The sequence below is a fragment of the Melanotaenia boesemani genome, chromosome 2, assembly GCF_017639745.1.
Source record: "Melanotaenia boesemani isolate fMelBoe1 chromosome 2, fMelBoe1.pri, whole genome shotgun sequence".
In the NCBI taxonomy this organism is placed as follows: domain Eukaryota; kingdom Metazoa; phylum Chordata; class Actinopteri; order Atheriniformes; family Melanotaeniidae; genus Melanotaenia; species Melanotaenia boesemani.
In genome coordinates this window covers 10806818-10825397 of record NC_055683.1, presented here as the reverse complement: position 1 = coordinate 10825397, position 18580 = coordinate 10806818, and the positions used below count along the sequence as shown (strand labels likewise).

Here is an 18580-nt window from a genome sequence, read left to right as displayed (position 1 = left end):
TGCAGTATGGTTTTGACATTCAATTTGGTAAGTAAAATTGTATTTAATGTTATTAAATTTTACACATTTTAAAAATAGATTTCTTTTAAATAACTGTGGATTTGACAGTACTTGGCCATTTTCAGACTGAAAGCAAATCTTTTCCCAGACCTGTATATTAATCCTGCTTCATTCCTGAGACTTAAAAGTGAATATTGCTGTTTTTAAAGCCTGTTGCCTCCGCAGTAGACTGCTATGTAGAATCAATGAATGATATTTACTTTAAAAAGTTTGTATGGCAGGAGAATATCTGTCCTTTGCATAACCCTCTATGTAATTAGTCTTTTCTTTAATTTTAAGCACCAGGGGGAACACTTCTATTTGAGGGTGAAAAAGATCATTTGATTCCCTCCACTTCCCATTTTCTTCTGGAAAGCGACTTCTTTCTTGTTGCTGGCCAAATGATTGGTCACTCGTTCCTACACGGTGGGCCGTGCCTAGGCGGACTTAGCCCAGCAATACTGCATGTTCTCTTTGGTGGATCCCCAGAAGAAGCCATAATTGATCTGAAGGACTGTGCAGACCTTGATATCCGTGAGACAATTAAGTTGGTATGATCACCTTCTTTTTTTTTTTTTTTTTTTTTTTTTGCCTGCATGGTGGTGTGGTGGTTAGCACCGCAACCTCATAGTAAGAGGGTAGCCGGTTGAAGCCCAGGCTTGGGAGGAGTTGAAACCTTTCCAACACTGGCCTTCCTGTGTGGAGTTTTCATGTTCTCCCCATGTACATGTGGATTCTCTCCAGGTTCTCCAGCTTCCTCCCACCGTCCAAAGGCATGATGTTAGGTTAACTGGGTACTCTGAATTCTCCGTAGGAGTGTGTGTGAATGGTTGTCTGTCTCTCTGTGTGGCCCTGCGACAGACTGGCGACCTGTCCAGGGTGTACCGTGCCTCTCGCCTGATAATAGCTGAGATAGGCTCCAGCAACTCCTGCAACCCTAAATTGGATAAGCGGTCCAAAAAATGGATGAATGAATGATCACATTTATGTTTGGAATCATATTTATCTTTCAGATCAACTTTAAGATATTCCACATCACATCAAGTAGTTGTGATTTTCACTTGCTGGAGTACCAGTATATCAATAAACAAAATAAGCTTTTATTCTATTAAACACTTATTTACAGTAACATTAATCAACTAAAATGTGTTAGATTGAGGAAATAACTATGTAGTCTTCATGAATAATTATAAATTTAAAATTTCATTATTAGCTGGATGGTGAGGCAGAATTATCTTCTGAGTAAAAAGACACCATCAATGCGCTGGCGATGTCCTGGGATTTTCCTCGGGTCACCTCTGAGAACAGGAGATGGCTGTTTGACAAATTGCTCTTCCATGCTTAAGTATTCTATACTTAACAGCTCATACACATCCCATTGACTGATCAAAGTTGGCATTTTGATTAACTAAATAGCTGTCATGTTTTGGCCTTTTTTGCAATTGTATCATTCAAATATTTTTCAGGTTCTTGGAAGAACCTGCAGACAAGTCCACCAGTTACGACGGGGTTTAAAGGACACACAGATCTGGCCTTTTCTGAAAGAGAGAACAGACACAGTTCCTCTTCTATTTCCAAGAATATCTGATATACAGTTCACAGCACAGGTACTGAGACTGTCCTAACAAACCCTTGCAGTGTCAGTAGCTAAGTTTACATGCATCAAATTCCCCCTATCCGATTCAAACCTTGGTTTATCGGAAATTGCAAATCTCTGTTTACATGGACACTAAATGAAATGATCTGATTATGGCGTGAGCACATGTGCACCAATCATTCAGTCTGACTAAATAATTTGAACAGGTGCAGAGTTGTTGAATTTCCCGAAAGAGGAACTGTAAGCAAAGCCATGCTGTCCGCACGTCCTGTCCCTTGCATTGTATTTTCCTATACTTACATTTTTTCCCATCATGGACCTTCATGGCATGTTTACCTGTAGCTATATTTTGTTTTTATTGGTGGGGTTAACCAAATTACAGGCTGAGCAGTATTTAATGTTACTGCTCCTTCGCTACAGGAGAGAAGAGCAGACTTGCACATCATCACTCGCTCACTACAGTTAGGGTGTCCTGTTTTCCACTTGTCCAGAGCAGATGCTAAGCATCTGTCAAGGTGGAAAGACGTCATGCTGATGTTGCACACATGCTCAGTGGGCATTATTTTACCTCTATGATCCAAAAGGATGTGTACATGGATGTCAATTGGAATGATGATTGGACAAAACCCACCTCTCTCTTTCGGAATGAAATTTCTTTCCGATCGAGCCGTATCAGATCAGACTCTTCCAATTCACATGTTTACATTAAGTATTTTTGATTTCATAGGGGCCCCTTTCCAATTACATGTGCCCGTGGAAACACAGCTATTGTATGTTTATTTTAATAAACATAAACAGACCAGCCCTAGAACTACTGGTATGTTTCTCTAAACTCTTTAAAACATGACCATACCCTAATCTCACTACAACTTTTAAGTGGACCGTTACTTACACTATGAATTTCCCCTTAGGCATCAGTAGTCTTACTTCATATAGATGTACCAATTTGTATTTAATAATTTTCCAGTCATTCTTGGGATTATTGTGTTTGTTCACTTATTTTAGTCTGGATGGTTTTAAAAAGCAGACGTTAACTTCTAAAATATTTTGTCAGATAATCTTGGACAAGATCAACTGGCCCACACACGATGATGAGGAAGACATGGAAGTCTCCTTGGAGGATACTTGTAGGGTCTCCGGATTTCTCAGAACATTTATTGAGAATGGTTAGTAAATGTGTAAAAGTCCCTCAGGTTAATTGTGATGGTGACAAAGCAATTTACTCTATGCAACACAAGTGTGTTATTCCTCTATTTAAAAAAAGGAAAACTTATAAAGAGTGGGTTCTCACATGCAGCAACAACCAAACGCACATATTATTGTGCTGAAATGAAAAAAAAAAAACAAAAAAAAAACTAACAGATGCATTTTCTTTTCTCCTTTTGTAGCCTCTTCCAAGCTGCTGGAGAAACTTGTGCAGTTCTGGGTGGGCTGGAATGTACTTCCCAGATACTTCGATGTTGAAGTGATTGAGAGTAGCTACCCCAAGTCTTCCACCTGCTTCCACACGCTAAAACTACCAAGACATTACACTGAATACAGTATCTTCAAAACAGAAATCACTGCTGCCATTTCAACTGTTGATACTGGTTTTGGAATGATCTAAGCCTCATTTAAAAGAAAACAAATCACCACCTAGTATTTTAATTTGCCAACTTGGGATGTGTTAAGGCTCACTTTCAATTTATGTGAAGCATGTTTCTCTCTTAGGTTCAGTCCCACTGTTCAGTTGGTGTTTATTTAGTGGAACAGTTTTATCAGTCAAACAGTTTTGCTTTGACTGTGTGGTCAAAATGTCTACCATGACAAGAGTTTGATGTTAAAAGGGAGACCAATTATGGTGTGTAAAGAATTTTTATTCTTTTGACTTACCAAGGGCACCATAACAAATTGTTTTAGGATTCACAAAATGTCTGCCTCTATTAATATAAACATAATGTGTCAAAACAACTCTTAAAACAAAAGGAAAGATTTTGTACAAGGCTCTATGACATAACCAAAAGTTATTGAAGTAAAAAAAAAAAAGTTCTGCCTTTTTCATTCTCAAAGACTTTTCATTGCTAGGTCAACAAGTAAACGAGCAACTTCAAATATAGTATAATGTATGATTAAATCTTTCTGTACTTGAAACCGTATTTCACTGGAGCATCTCAGATAAAAGATTTACTGTCTCTATGTAAGAATCCAAGACATCAGACAGAGGACCATCAGGTTTTGGGAGGCTTTCCACTTCCTGTTCGGTCAGCGGGCGCTGCAGCTGAACCTCAGGGACCACGACACCATACTCTACGTCAACCTATAGAATATGGTAATGAGGTTAGGGGGTCTGCTCAGACAAAATCCATTATGAAGTCACTGGAGTCACATGGATCAACTGTAAAAACAGCTCCAGTCAAAAACAAAACAGAAAAAATTCAAACCTGGACAGGTTCTTGCTGTGCATCACGCTCATGGTGAGTCCACAGTTGAAGTGGTGACAGATTTCCCTCAGTGCTCAGTCGATGGCAGTTCCAGCCATACTTGAAAACATCAAGGTGCTTCTGGATGTGAGGGACAAAGCACAGGTGTAGAGCATAGAGATGAACTTCATTGTCTGGGTTTAGAAAACCTTCAGTCTCAAGGCTGTTGAAGATTGTTTAGAAGAGATCAAGTACTCCCACATAGACATCTCTCCAGAGCCGCTCTATTCTGATTGGAAAAAGGAAAAATGAATGTTTTTGTGTAATTTGGTAAACTTTTTTTGTCGGTAAGTATGTGGCATAAAACAGTGTATGTAAACTACCCATAAAAGAAAACAGGAGGTAGCTACCTTCAAATATGGACCATCAGTTAAATGAGATATAGATCTATCTATACACCACACACACTCTCAGTGTGATACTTATTTAGATAGATGTTTGATACAAAGATTCTTACCTTTGATTATGGACACTTCTGCCAGAAATATGTGAATTCCTATTAAGTCCTCTGTTGGCCACCATGAAGCGTGCAACATCCACATTTTCCCCTCCTTTGTCTGACCTCAAACGGGATGGTACACCATAGACATCAACAGCTTTGAGAAAGCTGCTCAGGACTGTCGTTGTTGGTGGTTGCATCCAGGTACACGATGAGGCGACTAAAGCCATCAATACCACCATGCACAACAATACGCCATCTGAAATATATATATAGAAATGGTTTAAGAGCAATGGCCCAACCAGCTCTGTCTGTGTGCAAGCTTTGTGTTATGTGACACAGAGCTCTGATAAAATTAGGCTTAAGGTACTGTATCTCTAATATCTTTAAAGGGCATTGGCAGAACACATTGACTCAGTAATCCCATTTTAATTTCACAAATAAAGTCTTGATGAAAAGAAATTCAGATCAACACAAAATTCTAGTTTACATATTTAATATTTGTTGCAATGCAATGTTCATTAAATGCCTCACAACTGAACAGGTGGATTCATTCAATTTATGGCTCGAGTTTTTGGATCAAATTTGTGTTCTGATCCATCCACCATGGATCGATACAAATCTCAGATGAAAACCAAGTAAAAAGGGAATTTCTAAGGCAAGGATTAATCCCTGTATTGAGGTTTCTATGATTTTGTGCAAATAGTTAAGATCATTAATGCTATTCAGATACCTTATTAGTTTGTGATTGCCATCGATGTGCCACAAACTGTTGGATGCTGGCACAGAGTACCTCCTCCGTCTCTGTGGGTTCAACTGAAGGGTTCGCAATAAAACTCCATGAGGATCCACACGCCGCATGGAATCCTGCACACGTTGTCCTACAACAGACAAAAATGGCACAAAATTACATGTACTGAAAGAAACTAGTTGATTCTTCCCCAATATCACGATAAATTCTAAATTAGCTTAATTCTTAAAATTACCCCAATACAATGAATGGCTCACTTACTCTGTATGTGGATGCCCTGAGCATTCAGGTGACCAAGCATCATTTTGTAGCCACAGTTGGGCTGGTGTTGAAGAATCTGGGTCACTTTTTCATCAAGATCTTTGTCATCCAGCGGTGTTAACAGATCATGGACTCTGGTCAACAAAAACACACACAAAACAAATATAACCATAGCAGAAACAAAACAGTGATCGCAACGAGGGACCGTTGTAATCACCTCTGTACTTTGTTTTACTCCATCAAACAAAAAATGACTTCACTTGAAAAAAAAATGTCTTTGAGTCAGACCCCCACTCTGGGTGTGAGAGACTGTTGGTCTTTAAGGAAAGAAAATCCTCACAACATGTTTAATACAGTCACAATTAAACAAAAGTTCCAATCTTTATTTTGACGATGCCGGAGTGTGCTACATATGAAAGCAATAATTGATGTCTAAAGACTAATATCTCAATGGAATAGTATGGAATTTCACACAGTACTGTAATATATGCTACTATTAGCCTTGTGACTTGTTTTTGTGCAATTTTCTTTAAATTTTATATAAGAAAAATACACGGCAAAGGGTAGAATATGTGATGTAGCTCATTGCAGACAGAAACTGCTTCCAAGAATGGCATCAGAAACAGTGAGCAAATGGGAGTTTTTTGCACTTATGGGACAATTTTGACATTTGTTTTAAAGTTACAGGTCCAATTTTTTAAACCCAGTATCCCCAAGACCCTAAATAACATTTCTATAGTGTCTAGACAGTTGTTCATTGCAGTTCACTGGGCCTTTTCAGTAGATGTTTGTGAAATTAATTTTCTGTTTAGTTTTTTCCTCTGTTTATGATTCTATAACTTTTATGTCATTTACGTGACACCAGTGCATTATGAATATTATGAAAGCCCAGATTGACCTGAAAAGAAAATGTATAATACTTGATTGTGCATCATAAGATGGCTGTTTTATCAGCAATAATACACAAGATGTACCAGGCGAGAAAAACCCCCCAAAATGCCCCCTGGACTCCAAAGGATGGTCGGTTTATACACGTGAATATCATCTCAGCAAAGACTTATCCTGACCTATGGATTTTAGTACAGACAGTCGATAACAGATGTTATATATTACAACATGAAACAATATCAGGTATTTCTTCCTAATGGTCGGCTGCTGGCATGGCAATAATACATTTATTAATGCATTTTCTGGTTTTATCGCTCAGGGACTTTTGGGCTAACTGGACCATGTTTATTGAAAATTAGCCTACCTTATCCCGTACTGTGCCATCCTCCGTCTGATTGTTCGCTCAGACACCCTGAACAAATATGCGATGTCTGCAGCGGTGTGGCCCAAATGGAGGTGCGCTTCGATGACTTCTGGAGGTAAAATAAAGGATGGTCGTCCAGTCCTTGTTCCCTCTGACTCTGAGCGGATGGCTAGTTGGCGGGCAACTTCCTCCAGACTGTCCAATGCAGCCGAGTCAACCTCCACATCCATCTCAGCTTGGAGCTGAACTAAATCCTCCATGATCCGTGCCAAACGAAACTGGAGGTAGTCGTTTGCTTCATTTTGTTCGATATCGGCTGCAAAACAACTTTCCATTCGTAGGCCTAGCAAATTGACCAACCAAAAGAACAACTCATACACTCGAATCTAGGCAGTAGCAGTAGATGGGAGCATACGCACCACTTCAACCAATCGCGCTGCAGAGAAATGTTAGAACCGCCCACCTTATTAACATACGGAGACAGAAATGAAAAAATAAATAAATGTAGAAATGCAGAAATACATAAATAAATGTAGCAATAAATAAATGAAAGTAGAAATAAATGAATGTAGAAATAGATAAATGTAGAAATAAATAAATGTAGAAATAAATAAATGAATAAATACATAAATGTATAAATACACAAAAATGAATAAAAATATTTATGTATTTATGTATTTATTTATATTTATATTTATTTATATATGCATTTACACATTTATTTGTGCATTTATTTATTTATATGTATATTTGTATTTTATATTTATTTATATATGCATTTATACATTTATTTGTGCATTTATTTATTTATATGTGTATATATTTATTTTTATATTTATTTCTTGTTTTGTCATTTCTCGTCCCTCATATGCTGGAAGCTACAACTACAAGGAAAACTGAGGGGACATGTTCGTTTGACTTCAACCTACAAATGGTTTCCAGTCCGGATTCTGACACTTTGTGAAAGCAGGTTTCTTACGGTGGATTCGACCCGGTCGATTTTAAAATCCTCTGATTTTGTTGAAAAGCCCAAGATGAGGCAACGTAATGGATTGGGTTTCTGCTTCAGGTCAAGTCGTAAAAGAAAAACTGAGCAAACCCATCAGATGCGCTACAAATCTACAGGTTCATTATGACATGTATAAAGAGAAACTTCACTCTTATAATCTACAAATGAAGAATGCAAGAAAGTTCTATTTCTCTGACATTATTAGCAAAAACTATCATAATGCTCGGGTCTTATTCACTATTGTTGACAGGTTAACAAACTCTCCTTTGTCAATAGCACCTGAACTTTATTCCACCAAGGTCTGCAATGAGTTTGCCAAATTTTTCATGGAAAAAATCCAAAATATCAGACAAGTAGTTGGTTTATCAACAGCAGGTTCAACAGACATACTGTGTGAAAACCAGTTTAAGCACCATGACACAGTTGGTACCTCTTGATAATAATCACACCTCTTGATAATGTGATTAATTTATTTATTTATTTACTTTGAATCACGGAATCTATAATTTTGCTGGACCTGACCGGAGGGGACAGAAAAAGATGGAAAATAGCAAAAAGAGCAAAAGGGAAAGAAGAAAGGAGACAAAAAGATCACAGACAGAAGGAAACGACCCTTCAATCCACACCATCACCAGACAACAAACTGTTACACCTGTACATGAACACACCAGGAAATTTCCTACAACTTTTACAAAAGCAGAAACACACACACAGAAAAAAAAAAAAAAAAAAAAACAAGGCTGCCAGTCATTAAGAGTTTTTAAATAAAAACCAAATCAAAAAGACATAACAGCGACCAGATACTAATTCACAGGAAAAATACAAAAAATTTTTTTTATAATTATCGCTTAGTATTAAAAACCCACTAGACAACTCAGTGAGTGTGTCAGCATGCAGAGCATGAGAATCAAGGAGTGATCAGTGATGAAGAGTGGTGAGTGAGATCATGCAAATGCGACCTCGCCTCCACGGAGGCCAGAGGCAGACCAGGGCCTGGGCCGGGCCCTCAGCAGCAGACCCGGAGCACTAACCCATGCCACCCCACCACGAAGACGACTCCAGCCCCACCCGAAGGGCGGCAGAGGAGAGCCCCAGCAAGAGCCCCCCACGGTCCCGGGGCACAGGCCCCAGTGGGCCAAGATCAGCAGCCACTGGCCCCGCCAGGGACCGGCCACCCAGGGCAGCCCAAGCGAAGGGCCCAGGGCCCCAGGAGCCCAGAGGCGGCCGCCCCACCCCCCAAAGGCAGAGGGCCCACAACATGCCTAGGAGGACCAGGCCCCCCCAGACAGCCACCCGGCGTAGGCCAGCACACACCCCGATGTTCCAGCCGCACACCCCGGGAACCAGGGTGCTATCGGCCCCCTCCCCCAACTCCCCACCTACTTCAACCTGCACCCCATATAACCCCACACTCACACCCTCCCCCGTGCCGCACCCACAATCACTCACCACCACACAGTCACGCCACACAACCCACCCACCATGCCCCGTGGGGGACACCCCAGGCGGACCAGCGGACAGCGAGCCCCAAGCACCCCCCTTTGACCCAACCCCCACAGAGCCAGCAGCCCACCAGTGCAGCCACCCCGGGACCTGGCCCTGGGGCAACCCCCCCCACCCCACCTAAGTGGCCCCGCCCGCCATGCACCGCATGCCATGCCCCCCAGGTGTTGTTTGTGTGTTGTGTTTCTTGTGTTTTGGTGTCTTGTGCAATTAAAACTGAGAGGCGAGTAGCCACAGGGTGCATCCAAGGAGACCACTGAATGGTCTCCTCCGTTCCACCCCGCATGGCTCCACGCCTCCCAACTCTCTACGTGTGTGTGTGTGTGAGACAGAGAGAGCGGGAAGTAAGAGGGGTCCGGGGATGTATGTCCAGAGGGAAGCAAACTTCCCTCTGGATGATGAGCCTTTAGTGGCATTAGGCACCCCCGCACCCCAGGAGGCCCCCCAGGGCAAGACAGGCCAGGAGAGGCCGCCCCCCACGACCGGGCCATTCAGGGACCGCAGCCAGTGAGCCGCCACCCACTCCAGAAAATACCCACCCTCCCACACCCCTAACGGGGAATGAGAGGATGGGTACAGGGGCAGACACACGGCCCACCACCCCCAGGCCCACCCAGGCCCCCCCCACAAGTGCACTTAACCCCGCCCCAACCACACACAGAAACACATGCACACACCTATTTCCTTGCACACTCCCACTCATCCTAACTCACATATGCCCTCTCAGCCCCACCCAAAAAATATAAACACTCGCACAGCATCCAACCCTCCCACTCTCACTCCCCAGACACACCCCCACTCATCCTAACACATGCATACGCACGCACACAAACATGCCCCCCCATTCACACAAATATGTTTTTATTCTTATGTTTATAATCATGTAAAGAACTTTGTATTACCTATGTCATGAAAAGCGCTTCACAAATAAAGTTTGATTTGATTTGATGAAGGCAGTGTCAAAAATTTGTATATAAAAAGAATGGCTCACAGCTGTGAATCGGTTCCCATCGTTCATTTAAAAGAGTTCAAAAGAATCGATTCGTTCATGAACGTCACATCTCTAGTTGGTTGCATCCTCCTTGTAAATGACTGTTCATGTCTTTGCTGCGTTATAATCTTTGATAAAATGGGAGTCTCGTGTTGTGTGAAAGACTGCCAAACTAAGTCACACTACATAAAAGGTAGAAAAGTAGCCACAACGTTAGATTTGTTGGGTTTCCCACTTTTAAAGAGGCTTTGGACAGCAGGTTGAAAATGTAACTGAGGCGTTGGATGGCCCCTGTCACAGCGGTGAGGGAAGGACATCACTTTCACCACCATCTCCCTTCATGTGTGTTTGCTCTCGGAATTTTCATAAAGGAAAGAAGGAGAGTTTTTGTTGTTGCTGTTGTTTTTATTGTGTAAGTAATGTTAATGAATATACTTTATTTGGCTTTTTAAAGTCACTATATTCACATCAGCTTCACTTGTAAACTAGAGGCAAAGAGGGAGGGAAATAGAAACGAGTTCATCTGTTTGTGTTTGATCAGTGTTTATTTTATTTAATCATCTTATATCAAAACATCACAGAGTGAATGATTTTAGAGATGCAGGTAAATACCAAGAGTGCTCTGTGAGATCTGATGGGATGTTAACTGGTTGGATTAAGTGGCTAAAATTGTGAAATGTAATGAAGCATCCGATGTTAACTAGTTTTTAATAACACCAAACATGTGGCTGCAGGTCACCCAGCTTAAGAAATGGAGGCTCAGATTGTTCACCATTCCTGCTTCTAGGACACACATCAGTTACACCCACAAACGCTGCACGTCTGCAAGACGAAGAAGACGGATCAGCTGAGGAAAGAGACGCTGCAAGCAGCAGAGATGGAGTCCACCAGGATGCAGACCCTGGAGAGCTACAGACCATGAAGAGGACACCTGATGCTGGAGAGGAAAGCTTCAGCTACAGACCAGAGGACACATAAGGCTGGAGAAGATGGTGATCAGCTGATCAGAGGATGAGACACATGATGAAGATGATGTGTGTGTACAGTCAGACAGTTAGAAGTTTTTTTTATATTATTTGTGCAACAAAAATGTGCAGTTTTTTTGTTTTACATGATTTAAACATGAATAATAAAGTGTGTCAAAGGCATTTTTGAAGTATTTTGACTTTTTGTTGCCTCTTAAACACATAAATAACCAGTGTCAGTTTAATAATGAAAATTACTTTAAATTTTAATTACATTAAAAATCTTGTGGAGATAAACACTGAATAGAAACATGATTGTTAACCAGATGAGAAGCTTGACAGTTTTACTTTTTCATAAAAGTTTTTATTGTAATTCTCAGTCAGAATAAACAGTAGCAGCACAACGTTAAACAGATCAAATTTCAATAAAAGAAAATACAGAATATGCACACGATATAATAAAAACACTGAAGTTGTGGCAAAATATCTTCAAGTCATGTAGAGAGAGAATTCCACATCTTTGATGGCAACACTGAAACAATAAAATGTGCAATTGTGTTAAAATCAGTGCAAAAAATGTGCAAATTAGTCACCAAGAGGACCAATGAGAGCAGATCCAGAAGTCTTCTTTATCTGCTGCAGGCTGTAGACCTCCATGATGACCAGAGCTTCAGTGGAGAGTCGGTCAGGTGCTGGGAGTGCAGGACCTGTAGACACACACTGCAGACACACAACAAGCGTTTCCAACAGTGTTCAACCGTTTGCTTTATTTAGCTTCATTTATAAGGACGTTTATATTATTACAGTTTCTGTTTACAGGCTGATGCCAGACTGACGTGTTAGCTGAGTAATTATGTTGTATGAACATGTGGTAGGATTATTAGATCATTTAAAACTTTTTCTGAGTTATGTAATATAAATATGAAGTTGTTTCTTTTACAACATTGTAATGCACATGAATCAAGTAAAGAAATCAGACAAAACAAGTAAAGTAACCCTAACCAGCATCATAACTTCACTAACAGCAGGTGAGCTTACCTTTGCAGTGAGACGCTGTTGTTCAGTCCTGCGGTGGAAATGTGAACAGATCCTGCACCCAGACATTCCTGAAATGTCCGTGAGCTTCCAGAGATTTGTAGTTTCTCAACTGTTCATACGTGTAAACACTGATACCATAAACGAGGTAGCTTGTTATGTCCAGCGATGAGGTTGGAGGTAGTAACGTAGCATCGGAGCTCCATTCCTTAGCTGTGGGGTTTTAAGGATCTAAGTTATTTAATGTTGACAGTTGGACAAATACGGATCCCGGTCTCCTTGATAAGCTTGTCCCTGTACGGTGTCCTCTCATCATTCTTCTTCTTCTCCATACTGGCGACTGAGGAAACGGCTTTAAAATGTACTACTAACTAAAATACTGCTCGTTGTGTTGCTTGTTTATGTCCAAGATGCAACCAACATGGCGCGGGGTGGTGTGTGTGTGTGTGTGTGTGTGTGTGTGTGTGTTAAGGATCAAAAATGTAAATAATCTAAATTCCAGCAGCTTTACCTTCTCATAGTAAAAGGTTGAGTCTGAACAATATAATAAAGCAGCAAACCGACGATATCAAAGCAACTTTATCAGTTTTCCATCTCATCAGGACGGATTTCTTCACTCCGCTGCAGTAAGCAGTCTGACCTTCTTTCCTTGCTTCTCCACCGCAGGACAAACACCATTTCTGGCTGTTTGTCTAAGCCGTCTACTATTCATAGTCATTTTACACCATTTCACACCAGTTTTAAAAAACTGCCGCTTTGCTGATAACTTGACTAAATTGTGACATTTGCTTTTGTTATGTAACCGAGCTTCCTGGGGTTCGCCTAACTGGATAATTCATAATAAAGTAATAAACGGAGACGAGACATCAAGAGTTCCTTTTCGCCGTCTTGCTGCTTCTTTATTCACCACCGGACTACAAATCCCAGCAACCTGGGCTACAGTCAGCCTGCCCTACGGTAACTCTGCAGGGACACACAACTTACTCAACCTTAACTTACAACAAACCCAGAAGGTAAGTTACAGTTATAATGAAGCGTGACTGAAATCCCAAGTGTTTAATAATCTGTAGAGCGGTGGAAGTCACCAATATCTCACATTCAGGTCTGCAAGCTCTGGTTTTCATGTCAGCTGGTTAAAAACCATTTTATGTCCACAAAACTTTCAATTAGCTGCTTTTACAGAGACATAAAATTACCTCCAGGATTAAATAAAAACTGTAAAGCCTTCAATTCTTGTCCCCCTGCCCGTCTCATCACTATGGGGAGCCGAGCATTCAGCCGCTCTGCTCCCCATCTCTGGAACTCTCTTCCCCCCGACACCCGAACCACAGACTCTCTTCCTCTCTTCAAATCACAACTCAAAATTTGTTCAGACAGTCCAGTTATCTAGTCACTCTCTGTCTTCATGTTGTCCTCCGTTCTGTTTTGTTTTCTACTTATTGTTTTTAACTGTTTTAATGTTTGTTTTGTACTTATTGTTTTTCTGACTGACTGGAGGCCACTTTCATTCATCTCCTGTTCATTGGAAATTAGCCGCTGATGTTTCACACACTCACACAATAACATTCATCCTGAAATTATGCTGCTGGTAGTTTTATTTTCTTCTTCATGTTTCGGGGGGAAAAGTACAAAATCTCTCTCATCTACTGGTTCACTGGAGCATCATCATCATTATTATCATCATAAAGAAAGAGATTCAAGAAGAGTCACAACAGAAAGAAAATTTTATTTAAGATCAACTTTTTTAAAGGAAATTTATTTATTTGCCACTAAACATCTCAAACATTCACAAAGAGGAAAAACATGATAAAAACTTAAATATGTAAATTTACTAAAAACATGGTTCAACACAAACAACAAAACAAACAAAAAGCTGCAGGTTCATTAAAAAATCTGACAGCTGCAGGAACCAAAGACCTTCTGAAGCGTTCGGTAGAACATGGAGGTACAACAAGACGTTTCTTCTCATGAAAACAACCTCAGAATAAAAGTTAAATGTTAATTAAACAAAACAAAGAATTAAACATGATGGAAAACATGAAAAATCTAAATATTCAAATGAGTCACTGGATTGAAATAAAAAATAAAATGACATTTAAGATAAAATATCAAAACAACATGAACAGAAATAAAAGAGAAATTACATCATATTTATTTTTCATTAAACATCAAATATTTTCACAAAAAGTCTAAAATAATCTGAATGAAAATAAAGATAAAATTTATATGTGAAAGTTTTAATGAAAATTCTTTAAATTCTACATTTTAAGTAGAAAGTCAAACATTTGTGGTGAAAAATGAAGCAAAACATGAAATTTGTGATGTGAAAATGAATCTTTAATTCAACATGTGAAAATGTCAGAAAGTCCAAATAAAGACAGAATGAAGCAAACAAACTAAGAGTGAAACACTGGGAGGATTTTCATTTCCAGCATCATGAAGTGGAACTAACTGCAGCTGACATGAAGTGAACACAACATCCTGATATTCAGTGTGAAGCTTTGACTGGAAACAACATGTGGATCCTGGAAGAAGCACAGCTTCCATCTTTAAAGGACTGGAAGAGGAAGAAGTTTCCAAGGAATCATTTAGAAGAGTTTCACACACAAACTGATTGAATCCATGAATCTGAAAAGATGTTTCTGAGTGAAAGAGACAGACATGTACAGACTGAACTATCTGTTCACCAGTCAGAGTTTCTCTGCTACCATCACACTCTTTACACTCAACACAGAGACACCCAGGAACCTGTAGCGCTGGACCAGAAACCAAATCCAGCATAGAGAGGATGAGTGAATGTGGTGATGAAGGTGTGGAGGTGGATCAGTGAGTCAGAGGAGACTCTGTAGAAGGACAGAGAGCCAGCAGGACAGTCCACATACACTGCTACTCTGTTAGAGACAGAGGAGTAGGAAGAAGAGGAGGAGGAGGGGGAGGAGGAGGAGGAGGAGGAGGAGATGCGTGTTTCTCCATTATTGTGCCAGACAGAGTAACCTTTATCATCAGAGCATCTCAGACTCCAGGACTGATCATTTAATCCAAACCAACATTCTCTGGTGCCTCCTCTCCTGCTGATTTCTCTGTAACTTGCTGATATAAAAACATCTCCTCTCCACTCGACCTCCCAGTAGCAGCGACCAGTCAGAACATTTTCACACAGCAGCTCAGGAAACCAGTCATCATCAAATCTGTCTGGATGATCAGGATATGACTGAAACTCCTTAACATATGTCACCTTCCTGTTGTTGTCAGACAGTTTGAGTTTTCTGTGCACTGTGTTCATGTGGATGGTGAGTGGACAGGAATCTGATGGAGAGAACAAACACAATCCAGCTGCAGTTATTGATCTATTGACACTTTGATGCTGACTGATGAATGAGTGATGGGACAGTGTGAAGATGGTTGAATGTGATGAATCCAATGAAAAACACACTTACACTTCCTTAGACCTCCTGGTCTCAACCATGGTTCTCCAGCAGGCTCCACCCTGAAAGGAGGAGGGGGGTCAGAGCATGCTAACATGGACATAATAATATTGAGAGAAGAAAATGAAAGAGGAGACAAAGATATAATAGACAGAAGACAACAACCCTTCAATCCAAACTAACCTCCGACAACCAACTATTACACTTGTACAGAAATACAACAAATAATTTCCTACAGGAAAACATCAGGACAACAATCATCAGGAATCCCTGATAATCCCCCCCCCCCCCCACCACCAAGAGAGGGCCCCAGGCACCAGAGCCCAGAAACCACATCCAGCCCAACCGAGAACAGTCCAGCCACCTCACCTAGGCTCAACAGCCACTGACTCAGGCACCACCAGCGGCCATGCCCCACTGCCATGAGGCGACCCCAACCACAGACCCCCCACAGTCCCCGACAGGGACGACCATAGAGTCTCCCCCACAGCAGAGCTGCTCAGATCCCCACCATGGGAAACCACCAAGGACCCGCAGCCATCAAGCACCCCCTGCCAATATCTAACCCCAAAAGGAACGAGATCACAGTCCTCCACCTACACTAAGTGATGGAGCTAATCACAGGGGACCAGAGGGAATGAAATTCAGCTAACTGATTTGTTGAGGAGGAAGATAATGTCTCACTACTGATGTGGTCTAGTAAGACCTGAACTTATGAATACAACGATTATTTTTGGTTTCCCAATTCACAAGGATCATTTTCTTTGCGATGTATACGACTGGAAGGATCGCATGTGCAGAGTTTATTACCATATTAATTTCACCCACCTAGTAGACAGTCTGGGTTTTGCAGGAATATTACACTTAAGCCATGCTGACATGTCTTCACATACCTGAAGCCAGAACCTGTGGACAGATGTGCAGGACACTAAGGTATAGAAGTAGTAGTCAATCATTTCATCTGTGCAGTCTGAGCAAATATTTGGTTGTGACAAACCCATCCTGAACATCCTTCGTCCTGTATAATGAGTTCTACGAAGAATTTTGAATTGTATTAGTTGCATATTTGAATTCTTAATTGAATGAAGTCATATTAAAGCTGTTTAAACATATTTGTGATCATTCATTTTGATTAAATTTACTGAAAAAGTCAGTCTCCAATTTTAGAGTTGGAACAGAGATTGAATCTTCCTATTAGATAATATTTTATATGGCTTTGATAATAGCTTTGGGGCATGGAGATTTAAGAATTTTGCTACCCTGATAGGTATCTGCAAGTTAAATTTGTATTTTTTTTTTTTAACATATAATAGATCTAAACTGGTGATATTCTAAAAATTTAGTACTACTGATTCCATATTGTGATATGAGTATATCAAATCACAAGATGATTCCTTTTTTATTATGTTTTAAATGTTTTATTCCTTTATTTTCCATTGAGTGAAGTTAATCTTTTTGATTTGCAAGTTGTCAGGGTTCCAGAAATTTTGATATGTGTGAATCCAGTGACTTAAACCAGCTGGAGGATTGTTTAGTGGGTATCTTTGAAAACAAGTAGTTGACTTTAGGTAGAACAATTATTTTAACTGTGGCAACCCTCTCCATGAGTGATATGGGTAAGCACCTCCACAATGAGAGATCATCCTCTATTGTTTTTAGTAGCTGGACATCTGTGAGTCCTGGAGAAAAAGTAATACATCATCAGCATTAAGACTTATCTTATGTTCTATATTTTGGCATGGATTCCTTTGATTTCTTAATTTCATCATTTTGCAGTTGGGAGAAAGCAGGAAGCCCTGCCTGGTACCTCTCTGCAAACAGAACATGGAGAAGTTTGATCATTGGTCTTCAAACATGCATTTAAGTTATTATATAATATTTTTATCCAGCCTATGGACGATGACCCCAAATTTGTATAATGCAAATAAAAATGTCCAGTTTCCTCAGTCAAATACTTTTTCTGGAACAAAATAACTAGAAATAACTTTTCATGTTAACCGGAAAAATTGATGTTATTATCATCATCATCACAATGCGCACATAGCCATCTCCAGTCCTCCAGCACCCAATCCAACTGTTATCACATGACTGAATCAACAATATCAGTGGTTCTCAGTAGATTCCCATGGGACAGTAGGGCTCTACTCAGCCTCTTAGTGGCTCCAAGTAGGTCGTACCACTGTTCAGGTGTTACTGTTCTGATACATGAAGACTCCTGATCCAGTCCAACTAGACTCCAGTCCAACAGCAGGTCTGAAATCTTTAGGATTACAGTTCATTTTCTGGGAAAACAACGTATAATTAGGGCATTAGAATGTTCACTGAATTTTGATCATGTCCACATCATAATACATTAAGCCAGACTTCAGGAGCATGAAGAAGTAAAGAACTTGTGTTTTTCTGTCTAACTCCTCTTTTCAGATCAGATCAGGGGGAGGGGTTTTATTGATTGTGTCCATCATTTTGATCAGCTCTATGCAGCTAATTGAAGGAAACTGATAAATACTACAACACTCATGTGTGACGTTGCATCGAGCACCGGCACAAACAGAAAGAATGAAAGAATCTAGAGGGAACGAGTCTTCAGGGACCAGAATACTTCCTGCTCTATATGTGTCTCATCTAAATTCATGTTGTGGGTCTGTTGCTGTGATTCAGCATCAGGAACCTCCAGTAAGTGGGAGAATCACTGAGCATCATCATTCATGGGAAGCTTTTCATCCATCATGTGTTTAAATGTATCTATACAGAGGTAGGAATACAGGTCTGATCAACACGTGCACATTTCCACATGGACTGATTTCTAAAGAGAACTTTACAAGAACACGACTGTTCACACGCTTTTATAAATATC

General features: G+C 40.3%; 2 protein-coding genes and 2 long non-coding RNA genes across 4 annotated transcripts; 1 reads left to right on the top strand and 3 right to left on the bottom strand.

The window, feature by feature from the left end:
- Nucleotides 1-1517: 1517 nt before the first annotated feature.
- On the top strand, nt 1518-3170 carry LOC121655676. The gene is made up of 3 exons (XR_006013269.1): nt 1518-1646; nt 2691-2802; nt 3025-3170. It is a non-coding gene; the product is annotated as an uncharacterized LOC121655676 (long non-coding RNA).
- Nucleotides 3171-3471: 301 nt separating this feature from the next.
- LOC121655628 lies at nt 3472-4242 on the bottom strand. Its single transcript, XR_006013256.1, has 2 exons — nt 4057-4242; nt 3472-3932 (listed from the first exon to the last, which is right to left on the bottom strand). It is a non-coding gene; the product is annotated as an uncharacterized LOC121655628 (long non-coding RNA).
- Nucleotides 4243-4911: 669 nt separating this feature from the next.
- On the bottom strand, nt 4912-7270 carry LOC121649050. Its single transcript, XM_041999581.1, has 4 exons — nt 6799-7270; nt 5547-5680; nt 5268-5415; nt 4912-4918 (listed from the first exon to the last, which is right to left on the bottom strand). The coding sequence occupies exons 1-4, from the start codon at nt 7131-7133 to the stop codon at nt 4912-4914; spliced, it is 624 nt and encodes a 207-aa protein (XP_041855515.1). The 5' UTR covers nt 7134-7270.
- A 7639-nt stretch (nt 7271-14909) lies between these two features.
- Nucleotides 14910-18358, bottom strand: LOC121654506 (stonustoxin subunit beta-like). Its single transcript, XM_042008680.1, has 3 exons — nt 16555-18358; nt 15739-15788; nt 14910-15607 (listed from the first exon to the last, which is right to left on the bottom strand). Exons 1-3 carry the CDS (start codon nt 16788-16790, stop codon nt 15027-15029), a joined length of 867 nt encoding a protein of 288 aa, XP_041864614.1. The 5' UTR covers nt 16791-18358; the 3' UTR covers nt 14910-15026.
- Between the last annotated feature and the right edge of the window lie 222 nt (nt 18359-18580).